At 31.1% G+C, this 20771-nt stretch overlaps 1 protein-coding gene across 7 annotated transcripts in view; it reads left to right on the plus strand.

Moving 5' to 3' along the window:
- LOC143048109 (dystrophin-like) overlaps positions 1-20771 on the plus strand; it is a 207346-nt gene that overhangs the window by 48932 nt on the left and 137643 nt on the right. For all 7 annotated transcript variants that reach the window (XM_076221562.1, XM_076221566.1, XM_076221561.1 and 4 more), the window contains 4 exons: positions 11313-11507; positions 13577-13758; positions 16288-16432; positions 19813-19903. In XM_076221562.1, the coding sequence (XP_076077677.1) occupies positions 11313-11507; positions 13577-13758; positions 16288-16432; positions 19813-19903 (613 nt within the window). The remainder of the gene's footprint in view (positions 1-11312; positions 11508-13576; positions 13759-16287; positions 16433-19812; positions 19904-20771) is intronic.

Genomic DNA, 20771 nt, shown 5'->3' on the forward strand with positions numbered 1-20771 from the left:
TTTAATCTTTTCAAAATTTATTTATTATAAAACAATATTAATTGGAATCTGTTTTTGCCATATTTAGAAGAAATATTTTAAGTTAGGTAGCTGGATGTTCTAAAACTGTTGATTGTTACCTCACAGCTGGATGTTTAAACTTTATATTTCTTATATTTGTTCAACACTATGTTTAACTGCCGATTCAATACTTCAATAAAAATTTTACCAAAAGACTTTCTATTCTTAGGTGCTTGTCATCACTGAAAATTTATATAGACATTCAACAGAAGTGATTAGGTCAAGTACCGGTAGCCCAAATTATCTAGGACACAAAAAAAACGTAATGGGCCTCAGTTAGAAAATTTATGCAGAAGCATTTGCATGTGATTAAATTTTACTATACAGAATAATGAAAAAGTCTTAAACCTTACATCCTAATTATTGACCTTCTATCTGTGATATCACATAGATTTTATTGATAGGAATACTTACCACTAAACTAAGGCAATACAAGTTATAGGATCAGAACTAGTAAAGATACAATGAAATAACCAAAAAGTGTTTTATTGGAATATTAAGGATAGACTTATTTGATGGCCATTGAAAACAGTAAAACTGACCATTCTGAGGTTTAGTCTGTTAAAGAAATTTGCCACACCCCATAACAAGACTTGTTGTTCGGGGTGACAAATGTAGTGGCCAATCCAAGAGGGGGGTTCCTTGGGTTGGAACCCTTCCTAATTTTTCATGATTAATGGGTTTTTTTAATGAGGACATAGGGTTGGAACACCCTCTTTTATAAATGGCTTCGAATTTACCCTTGAAATGAGCAGAGCGTTAGAATGTGACACTGTCCCAACATTTGCTTTCAGAATAAGTTACTGTCCAAGATAAGGTTTCCAATTTAGGATAGGATACCAAAGATTTGTTTTCTTCAAAATCTCTTCTTTTCTTTCTTTCTTTCAAAGCCAACCATACAATGCTGCACATCAAAGCTTTAAAACCATCAGTAGATATTTCAGTTGTTTAATGTCATATTAAATGACAAGATAGGTTGATATATTACCCTAATTTAGACCTAGCTTGACAATGCTTGAGTGTAAGGTTGCATATAAATGCAACATTTATTGAAATCAAATATTCACTCTATCCTGTTGGGAAAATTACACATTGCTTGTTTAATAGGTTTATACATTTTCATATGCTGTAATTCTTTTAAAATTTGGATTGAAAGATAGCTAAATAGCTGAGTAGAAGTCTTTCAAATGGAGTGCAACCAATTCTTTTATTGAAAAAGATAAGCTAAGCATTTAGAACATGTAAATCGGACATGGATTCTTTTAGTTTATGTAATTTTCACACTAGAGGATTTGAATTTTTCTAAATAATTATCTGAAAATGAAACCACATCTACTAAGTCAGTCCAATATATATTAAAGATTTTCATTTTTGATTGTCCAACAATGATATTCAGGTCTTCCATTTTATAAATACATGATCAAAACAACTTTTCACATTTATAGATTGTTAATTTATAACCTTTTATGCCTAGATAATTCTATCAACTTACATGAATATATATAATGTCAATCATCAAATTATACTATCAAATTTGATACATGTACAATAAAAAAGTTTAAAAAAACTGCATCACATTACCAGTGAAGGGCATAGAAATTATCAAATGAGTTAATGATCTTCTACATCAGTTTTCATCTTGCTGAGGGTTTTTATCGTGAGCTTGACCTTCTTTAATAGGCAGTTGGATCATGTTGTTTGCTCTCTATTATACAAATATCTTTAGTTCAGATTCTTCTTTTGCTGAAACAATTTGAAGTTACTTTAAAAAATGACAATTATTACACAGTTTAGAGTGTTCTCTGTTTGGAAGAAATTCCTTGAATCTGAAAAGAAATTGGGAATAATGTACTCATGTTTTTGTTTATTAAGGTTTAATAGTAAATATTAGCACAAATTAGTATAAATATTGTTACAACCTTGTTAATCCTGTGGACTAATGCCAGATAAACAGAGATTGTATTTAAGATCTGATTTGTAGTGACCAAGGCTTTGTTATATTACTTGAAGGTTTAATATTTGTTGCATAATGAATATTTAAATTGAACGTGTTATGATTTAATTTAGTTTCAGCCAAATATTATTTAAAGTCATTGTCTTTTATGTTGATATTTTTGTTAGATGTCAGTTTCATTCTTAATAGGTTAAGTAGGTTAAATTAAGGCAACATTTAATAAGTATACACTGTTCGAAAGTCATAAATCAATTGATACAAAAACATATCCTGATTACAAATTAAAAATGAGGGAAACACATCAACTATAAGAGGAAAACAATGAAACAACAGAAACACTGAAGTGAATAAAAACAAACACTGACTTCTGATTTTTTAATTGTGATTTCTTCTACAACTGCTTTTTGCTGAAATATTTTTTTTCCAGAAATTAAAGCCATGTGCAAAAGTTAACCTAGACACAATCTTAACTGTCACTAAGCATTAATGTTGTCACTAATTGCACTCTTAAGATGATGAATGAACTTCAGATCTGAAACCTTTATATTATTATGGTGGCATATTTACTGTTCATTAATCTGATTAACCCTGCAATATGACTTTGTAATAACAATAAACAAACACAATTTAATACATCTATCTTGTAATAAACAGACTGGGGAGGGTTCAGAATTAGCATCAAATCTCTAACACATCTATGACACTTGTGATTACTAAGTCTTGTCAGGTTCTGGCAAGTCTGGGTTGAACTCTTTCTTAGAGTGGCTCGAAAATAGATAGATGTTTGCAAGTGTCAGTGAGACAACAAACATAAGCAACACAAAGCAACCAAAAATGACATTGAAATAAAAAAATCAAAATACAGAAAATTATGGAAAAGCAACATTTCATGTGTGAGGATTTTGCTTGCTTTATAAAGATGATTGATCCGAATCCACAGTGACATCAAAACTTAAAATTCCCGAGTGACAAAAAACAATGATTCTGACAACTTAATTTTTAAGATTTTTGATTTGGGACGGGAACAAAAACATTTGGCAGGAAAAACTAGTTTGTAAATACTTCACACTCTCCCTGTGCATGCTTTAATTCATTTACAAACAAGCTATTAATATAAAAAACCTAATGGTAAAACTGAATTTTTTCGCGTCAGCTGGAAATTGAATTCTGAAATTGTTCTGTTGCCAAAATTTCAAAAATCAGTGTCTCATTTTTTTCTCAAGTTTTCAATTCTATTTTGATCTTATTAAAAGTTACATAACACTGTCAAACAAAGCATTAATTGCAAAAAGCAGCTGAGATTGAACCCCATTCTCTAGAATCTTAAGAGCATTGGTACCAAAAATTATCATTTGAGGAATTATTTTTCAATATCAGACAAAATTTTGATTAGATCCACTGTAGCTGACTTTAAATTTATTTGACCTGGAGTTGTAAAACAGTTGAGGTTGTAAATAGAGTAAATCTTTGACCTTTTATTTCTGATGGTCATACCTTACCATCAATTCGCTGTTTCAGAATTTAATGTATTCTGGGTAATATTTTCCAAAGTTACAGTACCCCAAAACGGTGTGATTAGGTAAACACAGTCTCAACGATGGGAATTCATAACAATGACATGACCTTTTTTTCAATTTTGGGTACCAATAATAAAATTACCCGTAGTCTTAAGATTCTGAAGCGACCAGTTCTTCTTATATGTTGAAGTTACACATATTGTGCTGCAATCAGTTCATAAGTGCTGTTCGCCTATTCTTATGTTTCCAAAGTATAAATTTAGTTCTGGTATCTTGGTGGTCTTTTTACTGATTTTGAACACATTACAATATTATCAATTCTGTTTATATGATCAGATTATACATGCTATACTGCAATCTGTTTATAAGTATTGTTTGCCAGTATGCCAATGTTTTGCAAGTCAAGAAATTTAGTTCTTGTATTATGATGGTCTTTTTAGTGATTTGGTACAAATTATATGTTGATATTATACATGTTACAATGTATAATATCAACATATAATCAACGTTCTTTACCTTTTCAATAGTCAAGCCATTTAGTTCCTGTATCATGGTAGTCTTACACCCTTTTTGTCAGAGGCAGAATATTTATGATATGCTCCTCAGCACTCTCCTTGTAGTTGTGATTAAAGGTAAATCTTTTAACATTATCCCATGTTAGATGTCTTTGATCTTACGTTAACTCGTCATACATATCATATATTCATTTGTTTGTGAGGAGTCAATACTAGGACACTTACATTTTTTGGATGAGAAATGAGGTTAATACTTTATTGAAGATTTTATAGAACAAGTTTCTAAAAGCTTAACAAGAACAATTTTCTAAAAGCTTAACAAGAAGACATGACATAGGCAGATCCAGGGGGCCCTGTGGGGCCTGGGCCCCCCTTTCTTGGGAAAAATTTGGTTGATTGTATAGGGAATCATTGAAGCATGACTGGAGCGCCCCCCCCCCCCCCCCCCCCCCCCTTAGGTCAGTCAGTGGGCCCCCCCTTAGGAAAAGTTCTGGATCTACCACTGGATGATCTTGCCAAAGTTATTTCTCATATAATTGTCTTGCTCCTGAACAAGTTGCCAAGTTTCTGAAACTTTGCCATCTCTGTCAAGTTATAGGCAATGATGGTTTTCAAATGAAAAAGTAATAATGTTTTTACCAAAGTTCTATTGACCATAATTAAGATACAGGTCAATTCTTTATAATGGCTACAAGATATGAAATCTTGTAAAACAGAAAAATGTGCAGAATGAAAGGTTGTTGGATATGTACCGATTATCAGGTTATCTGCATGTTGATATCGTAAAATATCAGCTGTGAGACTTAATATGAAGCTTTTTGTCGAGTGAGCGTAGCGAACGAGATCAAAAAGCCTTCATATAATGTCAAGCAGCTGATATTTTACAATATAAATATGCAGATAATCTGATAATCGATTTATCGGGCTATATTTGCGTGTTTCGGAAGTGTTTTCTTTGTTTCACCAGCACACAAAAGATGACTTGATAAGTTCGGGTCAAAGTTATTAACGTCGGTTCAAACATTATGACGTCGCTGATATGTCCGGGTCAAAGTTATTAAGGCCGGGTCAACGTATTTGACGTCACAAAGACATGATACGGAATAATATTAAGAGCTGAACAGAGTGATATAGACAGTGGGACGACCGATAATATCTCTTATTTACCAAGCAGTTAAGTAACACATAATTTGTTCACCAACCATTAAAGCTGTAAACACATGTAGTGAGCACTTCTGTTGTACTGTACCTCTGCTAAAGACAAAACAAAACATAAAATAGTTAACACTGGTGGAGATAAACCTTTAATAGGTATAGGAAGATGTGGTTTGAGTGCCAATGAGACAACTCTACATCCATCTTTAAGTCTATCAATTAAAATATGAACTTTATTATATAAACCAAGAAAATTAAGGTTATTTGTTAATGAATTACATGAGCATTGAAGAATTTTTTTGCAGCTTTTTCAGTAAAAGTAGGAAGAATTTGAAAGTGTCTAGCAGCTTTTAGTTTAACTCATGTGCAAAGAGTAATTTTGCAACTATTTTTAGTAAAAGTTAGAAGAATTTGAAAGTGTCTGGTAGCTTTTTAGTTAGTTGACAAATTGTTTGAACCAAAATACCCATAAATTAAAAAGAATATAACAGACTTAATATTCCAAAAAGTAATTGAAGTATGATTATGTAATTAAACCCACATAATTTAAAGGATAATGCCCTAGTATTTACTTAGATGTCAGTTTGATTGTTGGTAAAGATAGCAGGTAAAAAGTATATAATGAGATTAAACTAATTTCAACTTTCATGTTTTTTGTAATGCACTTTAGAAAGTCTTTTACCACATTCATATCTCAGCAGTTTGCACTTGGTTTGGATGGGTCTACTGGATTCCACAAATACATTATTACATGTACAACACTGTATAAAACCAATAAAATTAATTGAAAATGTAAAGATCAATTACATATTGTGTAAGTTTAGAAAATTTTAAAATAGAGGTGAATAAGATGTAATGGGTTTTGATCATTAATATAACATGCTTATAAACTGATTCTCTTTTTACCAGATGAAATAACACTCTTGATGGATAACCAGCTGAGAGAGAGATTGAAAATGTTACAGATATTGTCAGTTTGTCTCTTTATGCCAAGATCTCTCTCAAGTTCAGCGTGAAAATTAAAACCTTATGTACAAAAGACATTATATTCCTTTTGGCTTACTTGACTAACTTTATTCCTTTGCCATTTTCGGGGCCTTTTATAGCATTAACTGTGTGGTATGGGTTTTGGTCATTGTTGAAGACTACAATAACCTGTAGTTGTTCAGCTTCTATATGTCATTAGATTTTAGGTGGAGAGTTGTCTCATTGGCAATAATTCCACATCTAATTTTTTAAATGTGCTTCAAGCTGTATTTAACAATAAAAATATTATTCCTTTCTTTTTTGCAAACTTTATACACACTTATAATATAATTTTATTTCAGTTTTGATATTTCTTTTCTGAGGTTATTATAAAACAATAGATATGTTATTAAATTGATGGTAAATTGGATAATTTTGATGGCATTTCAAGGTTGCCATCGAAGTCTGTTAAAAAAATCATGTACTTAGAGACTTCTTGCAATATTTACTAAACAACTGGACAAGAATATGGAAAGATCATTTCAGGTATTAACACATGAACTTGCAGTGAGATGTTAGGGTTTGTTCCATGTAAAAAAGGCCCATATGGAATTTTAGATACAAGAAAATATTGTTATAAGAGTTGTGCTTCGATGTCGGTTTTCTGAAGTTTGTGTGCAAGGATATTGTGTCTTGAAATCATATCCAATATCTCCTCTTTTCCATTCCCTCATATCATATGAAAACCAAGACAACAGACTGGCTTATTTTATTTTTAGAAACTTATTCACAATAGACCCATAATGATACTTAGTGCCCTTGCCCTGAAATTGTTACATGTCTCATAATACTTAAAATGCAAGTCATTATTTTCCCCCATTCTCAGCTACATCAGTAATCATTTAAAACCTATGTTTGGTAAACCTAAACAGCATACACATATAACAACATCATGGTTAGTTTAATGCAATAGAAAAGTCACTTATGCCCTTGTCTTTGTTTTATTCTGTAGAAACAAAAACAAAAAGATTTTCCCTAGTCTGATCTTTATAATGTCACGAAAGTTTGACAAACTCTTGTAACATTGGATAAATATTTGGTATAAAGATCTTCAGAGTCAGTGTGACCTCTACAAACACTGCCTACTTATCTTTAAATTTATATTGTAAACTTCATTTGAATAAAACTATAAGTGATATATTTTGACTCTTTATTCTTTGTTCTGAGGTCAAAGTAAAAGTTTATTACCTGTTATAGTATTCTCACATTGACTTTCTGCATTTTAATCTTCTTATTTAGACAAGTCTATACAGCAGTCAAGCATTACCGTATTTGACCATGTATAGTATGCACCAGGGGTTCAAAAACATTTGTATTGCCTAGACTAGACAAGTCAATTATAGTTTTGACTTGTATTCCTAGCCTGATTGAACATGTGACATGGGTTTGCCATTTTAGCATAATTCAGAAAAAAAATCAGTTATTTAATCTTTTTGACCTGACCTTTTGTCTTAAATGGCCACTCATTTTCAGTTATAAAAAGGACACGATGAATACTATTAAAACAAACCCTACTTCAATACCCTCTCATTGCAATCAAGGTATATTAGTTGTAAATAAAACTGAAATATAGGGCAACAGGATAATTATATTTCAAGTTATTATACTATGCACCCCATTATTTATCCCCTGCCAAAATCATGTTAAAAGTCTTATTTCCCTTATAATGTTCACAACCAGCTTTTCTTTGCTTTGAATGGTGGTTATTCTTTAACTATTTACCCCCAAAAAAAGCCTTGAAACTTTTAAAATTGTCATGAAATTTGATTGATAATTACTTGGATACTTTTGCAACTTTTTATTTTGGATCATAATGAGGCAGGAAAATCAGAGATTATGTGTCAAAACGATAGCCATGCATGGAATCATGCAAGAAATATTTTCAACAAGTGTGAGGCCTGAATCAAATTTGGCAAGCATAATGATGGAGAAATCTTTGATAAAGATGGCAAATAAAGTTTACAAGAAAAAACTTAGAATTTATTTGAAAATTAGCATTCAAATAAGATATTAACTCTCTTCTTTAAGATTCATTTAGTTTTGCACATTTATAACTTAAGTTTCTAATTACTTGTATATGAAATTTTCCCAAAAGTGTAAGATATTTCATAGGATGTTTTTTGTTTATGACCGGTTTATTTCTTTGAACTCTTTCATAATTGAACATAATTTTTTGTGAAAAGTAGAAAACTTTAAGAGCTAAGAATATGAATGAAGTTTCATCTCTTTACTTCAAAGCTTGATATTTCTGGCACTGACTTTTGATCGTCTGTTTTACCTTTTAACTTCATATAGGTAAAAGTAATTAATTTTGCATTAAGGCAGGAATGTAAATCTGCATTTTATATGCAAGGTGTGCATAAATTTACACCTTAAAACAGGTAAAACAGTTGTTAATTTTATTTCCTTGAAGAAGTGCAAACATATACATCTCAAGTGTCATCATTTTCTAGGATTATAAAATGCATGTTGATGTTACGTAAAATGTGCATTTGAGTGCATTAAACTTCCTGTTTATAAGTGTTAATTTCATTATCAGAAGATGTAGTGCTTATTAAATCTAAAATCTAATAATCTTAGTAAACTGCAAACACTTTTATTGAGAATATAATTGCTTTTCCAGAAATAAATTATGTAAGCTAAGAATCATTGGAAGTTTAAAGACTGTAGATATCAGAAGATTATTTATTAATTACATAAAAATATTATTGGTGTCTGGGGTTTTATCAATGTAATTTTATTGAAGGAATTAAAGCAATGTTCTGGTTTTCATCAGAACTGATTTGTACAGACAAATAGCCAATTATAATTAGCATGTATTGGTTTTGAATAGAGAATACATGCATAATAAATTCCCCATTTCCATTCTCAATTTTATTATACAACCGGGACCAATATATGAAAATAAGTAGATACGGTATAATTGCCATTGAGGCAACTATCTACAAGAGACCAAATGACAAGGTTTCAAACAACCGCAGGTCACTGTTCAGTCAACAATGAGCAAAAGTTATAGATGCCCTGGCATGACAAAATGTGAATCAATAGAAAAGAGAAAGCCATCAGCCTCATTTCAGCTGAAACAATATATAAATATCAAATAAAGCAGACAGCAACCAGAAACAACCACTGTCAGAATATTAGGCTCCAGATTTGGGAATGATGCTGTTATTGATTTTCAATATCTGTCTTTTTCATACATAACAATATTATGCTCAAATTGATGGATTTAAAGGGTACTCTTACAAGCCAAATATAATTGAGCACTTTAAAAAGGGTCATCTTACAAGCTGAATATAATAATGCACTTTTAAAAGGGTCTGCATGCGAACAAAATTGAATTATGCACGTTTAAAAATGGTCCACTTACAAGCCAAATAGAATTTTGCACTTTTAAACAGATTTCTCATGTAGAATTTAGAACATTGGTACTTACAAGAGAATTGATGAGAAGATTCTAAAATAACATGTATTCTAAAATTAAAATGTTGAGTTTCAAATAGAAGGTTAATATCCCTAACACTCCTTAGATATGTACAACATTCATTTCATCAGCTGTTATTTTCATTACACTTCATTGATTACAAAGCCTCATTTCTTTTATCCTTGTCTTCTGAAAATTATATTCTACATGTGTTTTACAACAGAAATTCTACTTTATCCTTGTCTGAATGCCAAAAATATCAAGCTTTTTTTCTATAAGAAACAAATATATTCTCAGACATAATTGCCTTTAAGACAATTTTATTTATTTTCCATGACTTGGTAATATTCTAAACAAATTAGACTTTTGTTTTTTACTTAATGAAAGCTGTAATAATAAAGCACACTTCATTTATTTTCTGATGTATAAGAAATGAAGGCCAACAACAGTATTAACCAACATATTACTTTGCAGCCATTTGATCTTGTTATATCAGTAATTTTTACATTTTTAGGATATTTTTCCATAGTAATGAGGTTTCACATAAAATAAATTAACCAAAAAGTTTTATTAAATCAAAATGCATTTGATTCATTTATTTTTGTGGATTAAGGAAATTTGTATTTCCCAGGATTTTTGATTTTGTGGTTTTTCCAGAGTCTGTATATGAATCAATAAAACTTTGTACTTTAATAGTTGAACATTTAAATTTGTGGTTTCCATATACCTTCAAAATACATGAAAATTGGTATCCCACAAATAATAATGAATCCACAATATATAGCACTGCTTTCCAACCCAATTCTACATTTGTCAAAAAGAAACACCAATAAAAATATTTAATCAAGTCTTTAAGTGTATGCATACATTTCCTTGACTTGATTTCAACAAGCAGCACAGAGTCAGGTGGGCCTCAAGTTTGTTTCCCTTTTAAGAGGTAACAAGTTGGTCAATGACACCTTACACCTGTCCAGCAGTTTTTTGTTTTATCACCTAAACCCCAAACACCATGTACACATACCTGATAAATTTGTTAGTCAAGGGATTAGAGTTCAGATAATGAAATTATATTAAAAATTAAATTAAATATTGCTACATATAGTTCCTGCTATAAATTATATTAAGTTTAAATGTACTAAAAGTATAAGGATTGTTTGTTCATTACAACCATTTCAAAGAAAAAGAAAAACTGACTTTACCTTTTTTATTTGCATTTAAAAATTGTATCTGATTTTTGTAAAAATACTGAATTTAAAGCCTGACTGAAAAATTGCATTGGAAAAATTTGTGAAAAACATACATTCAGCAACTTTTAGGGACTAGATTAAAAGTGGATCTTCCCACTTAAGTATTGGTCTGATTTAAACAATATGAATAAAAAGAATCAATGATGTCTTACAGAAAAACATATTCACAATGGACTCAAACTAGGACCTTTTTTTAGAAAGCCCTAGGTTGTTGCCACTAATTGACTGTTTTTTGTTGGCTTTGTTTTTGCCTTTTTCCAATCACTTTATTTTGAGATCTAAACATTTTGTCATGGCTTTGTGACCCAGTTTTTCATATACTTATGAATTTTTAATGTCAATTTTGATATCTGCCACCCTTTTTTTTTTATTTTAATGAATGCAATTTTTAAATTACTTTTTTCTTTATTCCAGACTGCTATGTCAATGAGTAGTTCCTCAAACACCAGCACGATGAGTTCAAGTACAAACTCAGTTGACCTTTCAACTTACCAGGATGACCTTGAAAATGTCCTGACTTGGTTGTTATTTTCTGAAGAATCCATGGAAAAACAGGAAGCACTGGGACACAATGTATCAAAGGTCAAGGAACAGTTTAATCAACATGAGGTATGCTTATACAAGTATTTATCTGTCTGTCTGTCTGTCTGTCTGTCTGTCTGTCTGTCTGTCTGTCTGTCATCTTCTTTTTTATAGGGCTTGCATTGCTGTCCTTAATCTAAAATTCATAGTTAGACCTGAAATGTATATTTTACTCAATAAGTGGATGTATTGATATGTTATATGTAATATTGTAGGGCTTGCATTGCTGTCCTTAATCTAAAATTCATAGTTAGACCTGAAATGTATATTTTACTCAATAAGTGGATGTATTGATATGTTATATGTAATATTGTAGACATGCAACTTAATTTAAACTTATTATTTTCTCAGTAAAAATACAACTGCATCACAATCATTATTTATGAACTTTTATAATTTTTGACAGTAAACTGGTAACACAATTTTTTCCTTTTCTCTTTTTTTCTTTTTTTTTTGTGGTGATGATATCATTTACATATATCTTTCTTTGAGCAATTCTAGATCTTTAAATTTCAATAGAATTTGGTTAAATAGGAGATACCTAAACTTCAATTTTGAAATGATAAATGTTCTATTTAGAGGATACCTAATATAAAAACTAAAGACATTGTCGTATATCATATTTATATATGTCAAAGTGTGCCAAGTGAAAAAATTAAAGCAAAAAGATATTAATCCTGGTTATATAATAGGATGAATATACTTGTTATAAACCCAGTTAGTAGGTCACTGCATTCGTCTATAATTTTCACCTGTGCCAAAGCAATGAGTATCAGTTGTCTCATATTGAGTTTGTTGTAGCTATATTATGGCACTCATACATGTGAAACTTTAAGAATCTTTTAACGTTTTTATTCCAATTCAATATTATAAGGATCATAACAAAACATGGACTTTGTTATTAATACATTTAGTGGTATACATTTATTAAATGCAGCTTCCCGTTTACAATTTAAATGTGAGGGCACAACAGCATGGCTAATAAACATCATTTCTTCTAAATCTTAGAACGAATTTCAAGGAAACTTACAGAGACTCAAAATGCTGTTGTGCTCATATTGTTTCAATTTTCTTTACTTATTTGTTTTACATATCAAAAACTTTTACAAACAAAAGGTTAACATTTCATATGTTCAAGTTCTTCACCTGCATACAAGAAAGGCAAAGAATACCCAAGGGATATTCCGACTCATAAGTTGAAAAGAAACTGGCAATGCCATGTTTCAGAAGAAACCATGAAAACACAAACAACAGTACACAGTACACAACATAGAAAACACAAACAACAGTTCACAATACACAACATAGAAAACCAAACAACAGTACACAATACACAACATAGAAAACACAAACAACAGTACACAGTACACAACATAGAAAACACAAACAACAGTACACAGTACACAACATAGAAAATGCAAACAACAGTACACAGTACACAACATAGAAAACACAAACAACAGTACACAACATAAAAAACTCAAACAACAGTACACAGTACACAACATAGAAAACACAAAAACAGTACACAGTACACAACATAGAAAACACAAACAACAGTACACAGTACACAACATAGAAAACACAAACAACAGTACACAGTACACAACATAGAAAACACAAACAACAGTACACAGTACACAACATAGAAAACACAAACAACAGTACACAGTACACAAAATAGAAAACACAAACAACAGTACACAATACACAACATACAAAACACAAACAACAGTACACAATACACAACATAGAAAACTCAAACAACAGTACACAATACACAACATAGAAAACACAAACAACAGTACACAATACACACCATAGAAAACACAAACAACAGTACACAATACACACCATAGAAAACACAAACAACAGTACACAATACACACCATAGAAAACACAAACAACAGTACACAATACATAACATAGAAAACTAAATATTTTTGGCAACACAAACTGCACCAAAAGCTGGGAGGGATCTCAGATTCATGAAAAGGGTAAGCAGATCATGCTCCACGTATGGCACCCATTGGGTTACACATGTAAGCACAAACCTTGTGATAATGGATTTTGTTATATTTGAATATTTTTTGCAGGAGTTTATGTTAGAACTAACCCAGCATCAAGAAAGCATTGTCCATGTTGTCAAGGAAGGCAATGACCTCATCAGTGAAAAGAAGGTCACAGAGGATGAAGAAAAGGAAATCCAAATACAGATGGGACTACTGAGGAATAGATGGGAAGACTTAAGACAAAAAACTATTGAGAGACAAAGCAGGTAGTGCCATGTTCCAAATTGGACTATAATATGAGATAAGATAAGATGAAACACTCAGACACATAAAATACATAAAGCAAAATGTATAAAGTAAATCCTTAATATACTACTTTACAAGTTTGTTGAGAAAAGTTTCATTACAAAATTCTCAAGTTAAGTATACCTCTGCAGTGGCGTGTCCAGCCAATTTAAAAAAAGGGGGGGTGTTTCCAACAATATGTCCCTGTTTAAATGCATTGATTGGCCAAAAAAAGGGGGCTCCAACCCCCTTCCCTCTGGATCCAGGATTGCTCTCCCTCTATTCTCTATAATCTTTAATGTACTAGTTGTTGAGAAAAATGTCATCCTTTATAAATGTTTTGTACAATACGCTATGTGACAAAAGTACTGTTACATGAACAATAACAAAAAGTTTAGGAATGATTGTTGTGCTATTCTTGCAAAAAAACTTTATTCTCGTTTCCATGTTAAGATTGGAATGAATTAATTTGAATTTGCCTTTAATGTATGCTGTTATTACACATATTCTAAAAATAGATCCAAGTTTGAATACTGAAAGTTGTCACGTAATACTAATGATAAGAGGTTATACACATGAACATAAATATTTACATGCAATGAATAATTCCCTTTTTCTTCAATGTCAAAGTTGTTTCTAAAATATGGCTACAAATTCTTCACTGAAAAAAGTTTTAGACATATTCTTTAAATCCCTGGAATCACACAATATAAATCTAAATAATATAAAACTCCATTTTGTTGGTGAAGGAATAGTAGGATGGAAATATTTATGGAAAATTCCCTCTATACGAAACAACCCCAGGTAAGATGGCTGTTATGTCTTCAAGAATAAGTCTAAAATTTGGTTGGTTTGAGAGGGGCTGATTCAGGCCAGGCGTGATTGGCATGTGCCTCTAAAGTTTGCAAAGCATGGGTTGTCTCCAGCGAGATATCTACATTGCACCCAATCTAGAAGAATATTTTGAAAATTTTACCTGAAATTTTTTTTCGCCTTGCTCAACTCAGCGAAAATTAAGTTTGCGCCACCATAACCTAAAATCCTGGATCTGCCCCTGTTTGAGGACAAATGGTCCCTTCCATATTGCAGAATGATGAGAAAGTTTTAGACCCCTCACTACAAGAATGATTTGCCATATAAATAGACAAACTGCTTAGACAAATGAGCCATCAGGGCCCTTACTTTATGTGTGGTTTATCTGATTTCCACTTCCTACGTTGGTCTAATTTTAAGACATGATTTCAACATAGAGAAATGCAATATATCTAGTAATATTAGCTCCTTATAAAGGATGGATGCCTTATTAGATATCTTAGATGCTATAAATAAAAACTTAATTACAACTTTGAAAAGTTAAATGATATATTAGTAGTTGACATTTCTCATAAAAAATCGTGGCTTTGTATTGCTTAAACTAATATGTTATTATGCCAAAAATTTATTTCTATTATAAACCTTTTAATAATGGGAAACAAATTACAGACCTGGTAGACAGCTATTGACCCTATAAATAGATTTATAACTCAATTAAACAGGTGTAATACAGTATCGCTAATCGATCAGATATAGTTTATTTTTTGCTATTATTAAATTTGCCATTCAAGTGCCAAGGTGCAAATATGATGAATGAGATGTTTTTGTAATCATTGAAGAAAAGAATTACGGAAGATTAAGAGATAATCTTTGTAGATTTATGGTTCATATAACCAGTTAATCCTGTTATTATTACAGTTAAATCCACTTTCATATATTGTTGAGATTTTTTGGAATGCCTTTATTAACATCATCCTCATTTAACACCAATTAAAGCTGAACTTAAACAGTTTGACATTGAAGTTCAATTTTTGCAGATAAATCATACATAAAAATACCTTTAGAGGATATCATCTATTGTCATCTTTTAGTGACATCTATATATTTTTAATGGTAATAATTAATGGATTAATTGTTGTTTAATTTTGGTTTAGTTCCTTTTCTCTTACCTTAAATATAAAACTGTGGTATACTATAAATAATTTGAATAAACTTTGATGTTTTCACCAGTTAAAAGTTAATTTGGCAACTTTTTTTCAAAGTACTGTGGATTCATTAATATTAGTTGGATACCAATTTTTCGTGGATTTCTTGGGTATATGGGAACCACAAATTTAAATGTTCAACGAATTGCAAATTATTTGAAAGGAATGTATGCAGACTTTGCCAAAACCACGAAATTAAATATCCACTAACATGCACGTTTTGCCTCAAACCATGAAAATTTGTATCCACGAAAATAAATGAATCTGCAGTAAGTTATCCCACCTCACCTCTAGTTTTATTTGTAAACAAACCTAGCTTTGCCGTCATAATAATTTTAAGTATGATTATCATAATGAGACTCATAAATCAACCAATCAAAACATTAGATTTGGTGTTTCTAGCACAAATTTTGTACTCAGAGTACTGAGTTAAGTAAGATGACCAATAACCCTGTAATACATTTTGTACTACCTTCGTCTTATTTTTTTTAGTTTACAGAAACTTCTTATGACCTTACAACAAAAGCAGCTTGATGAACTTGCAGAATGGATGACCAATATGGAGGACCAAATTCAAACACAAGGTCCAATGGGATCTGATCTGCCAGAAATTAAACAACAAATCGAAAAACATAAGGTAAGTAGTTGAAAGACTAACAGCAAGGAAAGCTAAAGAGGTGATCAGATACTGACAACCATAAAATTAGTCACAAGGTCAGATGGGTTCAGATTGACCAACAATGAAATCTTTTTTAAAAATTAAACTGCAAATTTCGAAATTTTTGCGATGTTTTTATTATTTGGGAAAAATGTGACAGGTTGTAATTACAATAATTTAAACTCAAATTTTGATATTTTTTAAATATGATTTAAAAAAAGGCAACAGTAGTATATCGCTGTTTAAAAGTCATTAATTGATTGAGAGAAAACAAATCAGGGTTACAGACTACAACCCAGGGGAACACATCAACTACAAGAGGCAAACAACAGAAACACTGAATTGAACAAAAAACAAACATCAATTCAACACACAATGAAATAAACTATAAGATAACAACTTAAACAGGCTTTTTCTCAATACCGCAAAAATTGAAATCGCATTTTACCCTAAATTGACAAAAACTCATTTATAAATGCATGCCATAATCTCTGAATTTACAGTATTTAAATTAATGTTAATTAGGATATAACGAGGGAAAAAAATAAACTGTATCAGATAGAATTTTTCACAAGTTCACGTATACATTTACATGTACAATGTATAAGACTTCGATTTTGGAACCTATAAAATACAAAATAAAAAGATAAATTTTGTTCTGTTTTGTCGAGTTCTTATAACAACATAATTATCAAACAATTTTTCAATTGAGATTTTGTTCAACAAGCAATAGGTTAACAAAAGTATTGATATTCATGTGTCCCATCTTAGGGCTATTCCAGAAAAAATGTATGTGGGGGTTGGAAGGCAGTTTTTGTCAGCACCCTCCACCATTTTCTACATTTAAAAATGCCTGTACCAAGTCAGGAATATGACAGTTCTTGTCCATTCATTTTTGATGCGTTTTGTTATTTGATTTTGCCATGTGATTATAGGCTTTCCGAATTGATTTTCCTCTGAGTTCAGTATTTTTGTGATTTTACTTTTTTTTCCAGACAATTGTAATTGAGAATTATAGTGCATTATAGTGTGAAAAATTGCTCTGATACCCATCACCCATGTATTATTAATATAATGTGCCTTCCAACCTCCCTTCATACAATTTTTTTCTGGAATAGCCCTTATCAAATATTAGACAATAGTGCTGGAATATCAGGATAGCTTACACTAAGATTTTGGTTTTGACACTTAAATCAAAAGTCAAATCAAAATGAGAATTTTGAGAAGCCAATAAAATATTACTACAAGTTACGCAAGAGATAGGAAAAACTATAGTTTGTTTATCTCAAAGACGAGGAAAAGATCCACTCAAATATGGTTTAATTCAGAATTGGAAAACTGTGAAGTTCACAACTATGAATTGAATAAGAAATTGTATAAGAAGTTATAATTTATTTTTGTCAGTTTAGATTTTATAAGAACATTGAGTACAATAAATGTTATAGCTGACCCATTAATATAAATTAATTGAGGTAAACTGTGTAATTTTCACACCAAAAGCTTTAAGAATTAATAACAAAAGTTATTTTTCTTCAACATAAACTATCTATTTAGTAAATTCAAATTATTGAATCATCTCATGAATTAAGATTGAAATAAACAATTAATTTCCCCATAGGCGACAATGGTAGCCTTTTTCGAGATACAGACTTTAGAAAGTTGATTTTCTTAACGAAACCTTGCTAGAATCAAAGAAAAATTATTAGGACAGTATTTTTTGGTCCAAAAAATATAGGTTCGCATTGCTTTTCTTAGTGTATTTTGTACTTATCTCCCATGCCTATCAATTTTGCCCTTAAAAATATGTGTCTTGTCCTAGCGTTGAAAAGTCATCTCAGTGCCTTTAGGGCTACGGAATAATTTTTATTTTGCCTTTTGTATAAAGCAGAGTGCACGAAGTCTCTAATAATAAAAAATAACGGGCGCACATATCGACCAATCAGGATTAGCCATACTTTTAATTCTGAATACCATGTTATGCTCATAAAATGGCTGCGCCCATAAAATCTAATGGTGTATTGTAACCTATACGGTATTTAATACTTTCTTGTATCGTGCAATTCATAGTGCGTTAGATGCACAAATATATATGCCACAAATAAATCATCTTTAAAACGTTCTGGCAATCCTATCTGAATTTTCACAATTTTTTATCGGAGGTGACCCCAGTCGAAAAATGTGAAGAAAAAAAATCTGTTTTTTTGAGTAAATGCGGTACTGCTAAAAAGGGCCTGAAGATAATGCCTACTTTCTCCAATGATTCTTTATATATCATCAAGTACTGATTATATTGATACCAAAACCAATCCAATATGTAACTACTACGGTGAATTTCGAACAACAGTTTTAAATGAAACCATTTTCGTAAAAAAGTACATTTTTGAAACAGACTATAGCATTTCAAAATATGGAATATGTGTAAAAATTTGTGTTTTAACATCGATAACTGTTAGTTAACTACAATATGGCATGCCTATTCTTATTCTTTTATTTGTTATTCGTGTGAACATTTCAATGTTCGAAGGGGATCATTTCCGTACATTTTCGCTGAATTTGGTAATTTCGATAACAGCATTTGGGTCAAGATTGTTATGTTTAAAAATCGATTTATATTCACAAACTCTAGATGTGTACTTGCTCTTTTCGAACAAATCAACAGAACTTCAAAAAATGACATATTCGCTCCACAGTAAGTCAAAAGTTGAGCCCACCCTTGTTTCTAAGGTAAAACGCAATACAAATATGAAACAGACTATAGCTTAAAAACTAGATAATCAATATTTCATTTGTCACCAAAAAATACGGTTTTACATCAAATGTCAAGTAAAATGTCTGTTTTTGACACTTTTTGAGCACTATGATAAAGAAATGTCGATGCTGTATAGATTGAAATAAACAATTAATTTCCCCATAGGCGACAATGGTAGCCTTTTTCGAGATACAGACTTTAGAAAGTTGATTTTCTTAACGAAACCTTGCTAGAATCAAAGAAAAATTATTAGGACAGTATTTTTTGGTCCAAAAAATATAGGTTCGCGTTGCTTTTCTTAGTGTATTTTGTACTTATCTCCCATGCCTATCAATTTTGCCCTTAAAAATATGTGTCTTGTCCTAACGTTGAAAAGTCATCTCAGTGCCTTTAGGGCTACGGAATAATTTTTATTTTGCCTTTTGTATAAAGCAGAGTGCACAAAGTCTCTAATAATAAAAAATAACGGGCGCACATATCGACCAATCAGGATTAGCCATACTTTTAATTCTGAATACCATGTTATGCTCATAAAATGGCTGCGCCCATAAAATCTAATGGTGTATTGTAACCTTAAATGTTAACCACAATTATCATCCTTGTTTTTCAGAATTTACAAGAAGAATTAGATGTGCAGCAACAGAAAGTTGACAGTTTACATGACATGGTGGTCATTGTGGATGACAATAATACAGAATCAGGTCAGTAATTGTATTGAAGATCCAAAACAATTAGTATATATAAAAAGAAGATGTGGTATGATTACCAATGAGAGTCTCCACCAAAGTCCAAAATGACTCAGAAGGTTAGAAACTATATGTCATTGTATGGCCTTTAACAATGAGCCCAAACAGCATAGAAAGCTATATAAGGTGTAGAAAGGAAAAATATAAATGAAATGTAAAAGAATTCAAAAGAGAAATCTAATGGCTAGATTTACGTACAAAGCAAACGAAAAACAAAAATTATACACAGCAATATATAAACCACTGAATTACTGGCTCCTATATACCTTTGACATGGCACAGCCAATATGTGCTAACATAAGCCAATTTATGTTCATCAATCAATCAATCAATTTATTACAGATCAGAACAATATTGCACAGCTATTAAGTGCTTGCATGGGGCATTTATCCATCTATAAGTAATCCTATGATATAGGTGGATTCAAATTTAAAAAAAAAAAACAGTTTGACGTTTTACTATACTACATTTAATTTAGCATGTCAGTGGCCTTCCTTTAGTTCATGTTAGTATAAATTAGATAGAACAACTGGTCTGTGAAGAAATTTGGTGAAACATAATAACCACACCTGCCAACTTATTAGGATTACCCAATGTTAGATGCTGGCCTGACTTTTGAAATCATCCTCTCGATAAACTGAATTTATACTGCAACTAGTTGTGTTTATTTCCTAAATATAGTAACACAGCTATATTTTTTGCAATGTCAATTTCATCATTGAACGCTTTTTATACGCCCGTCTTTTAGACGGGACGTATTATGGTATACCGTTGTCCGTCCGTCCGTCTGTCCGTCCGTCGTCCACACTTCGGACAATAACTC

The sequence above is a fragment of the Mytilus galloprovincialis genome, chromosome 10, assembly GCF_965363235.1.
Source record: "Mytilus galloprovincialis chromosome 10, xbMytGall1.hap1.1, whole genome shotgun sequence".
NCBI lineage: Eukaryota > Metazoa > Mollusca > Bivalvia > Mytilida > Mytilidae > Mytilus > Mytilus galloprovincialis.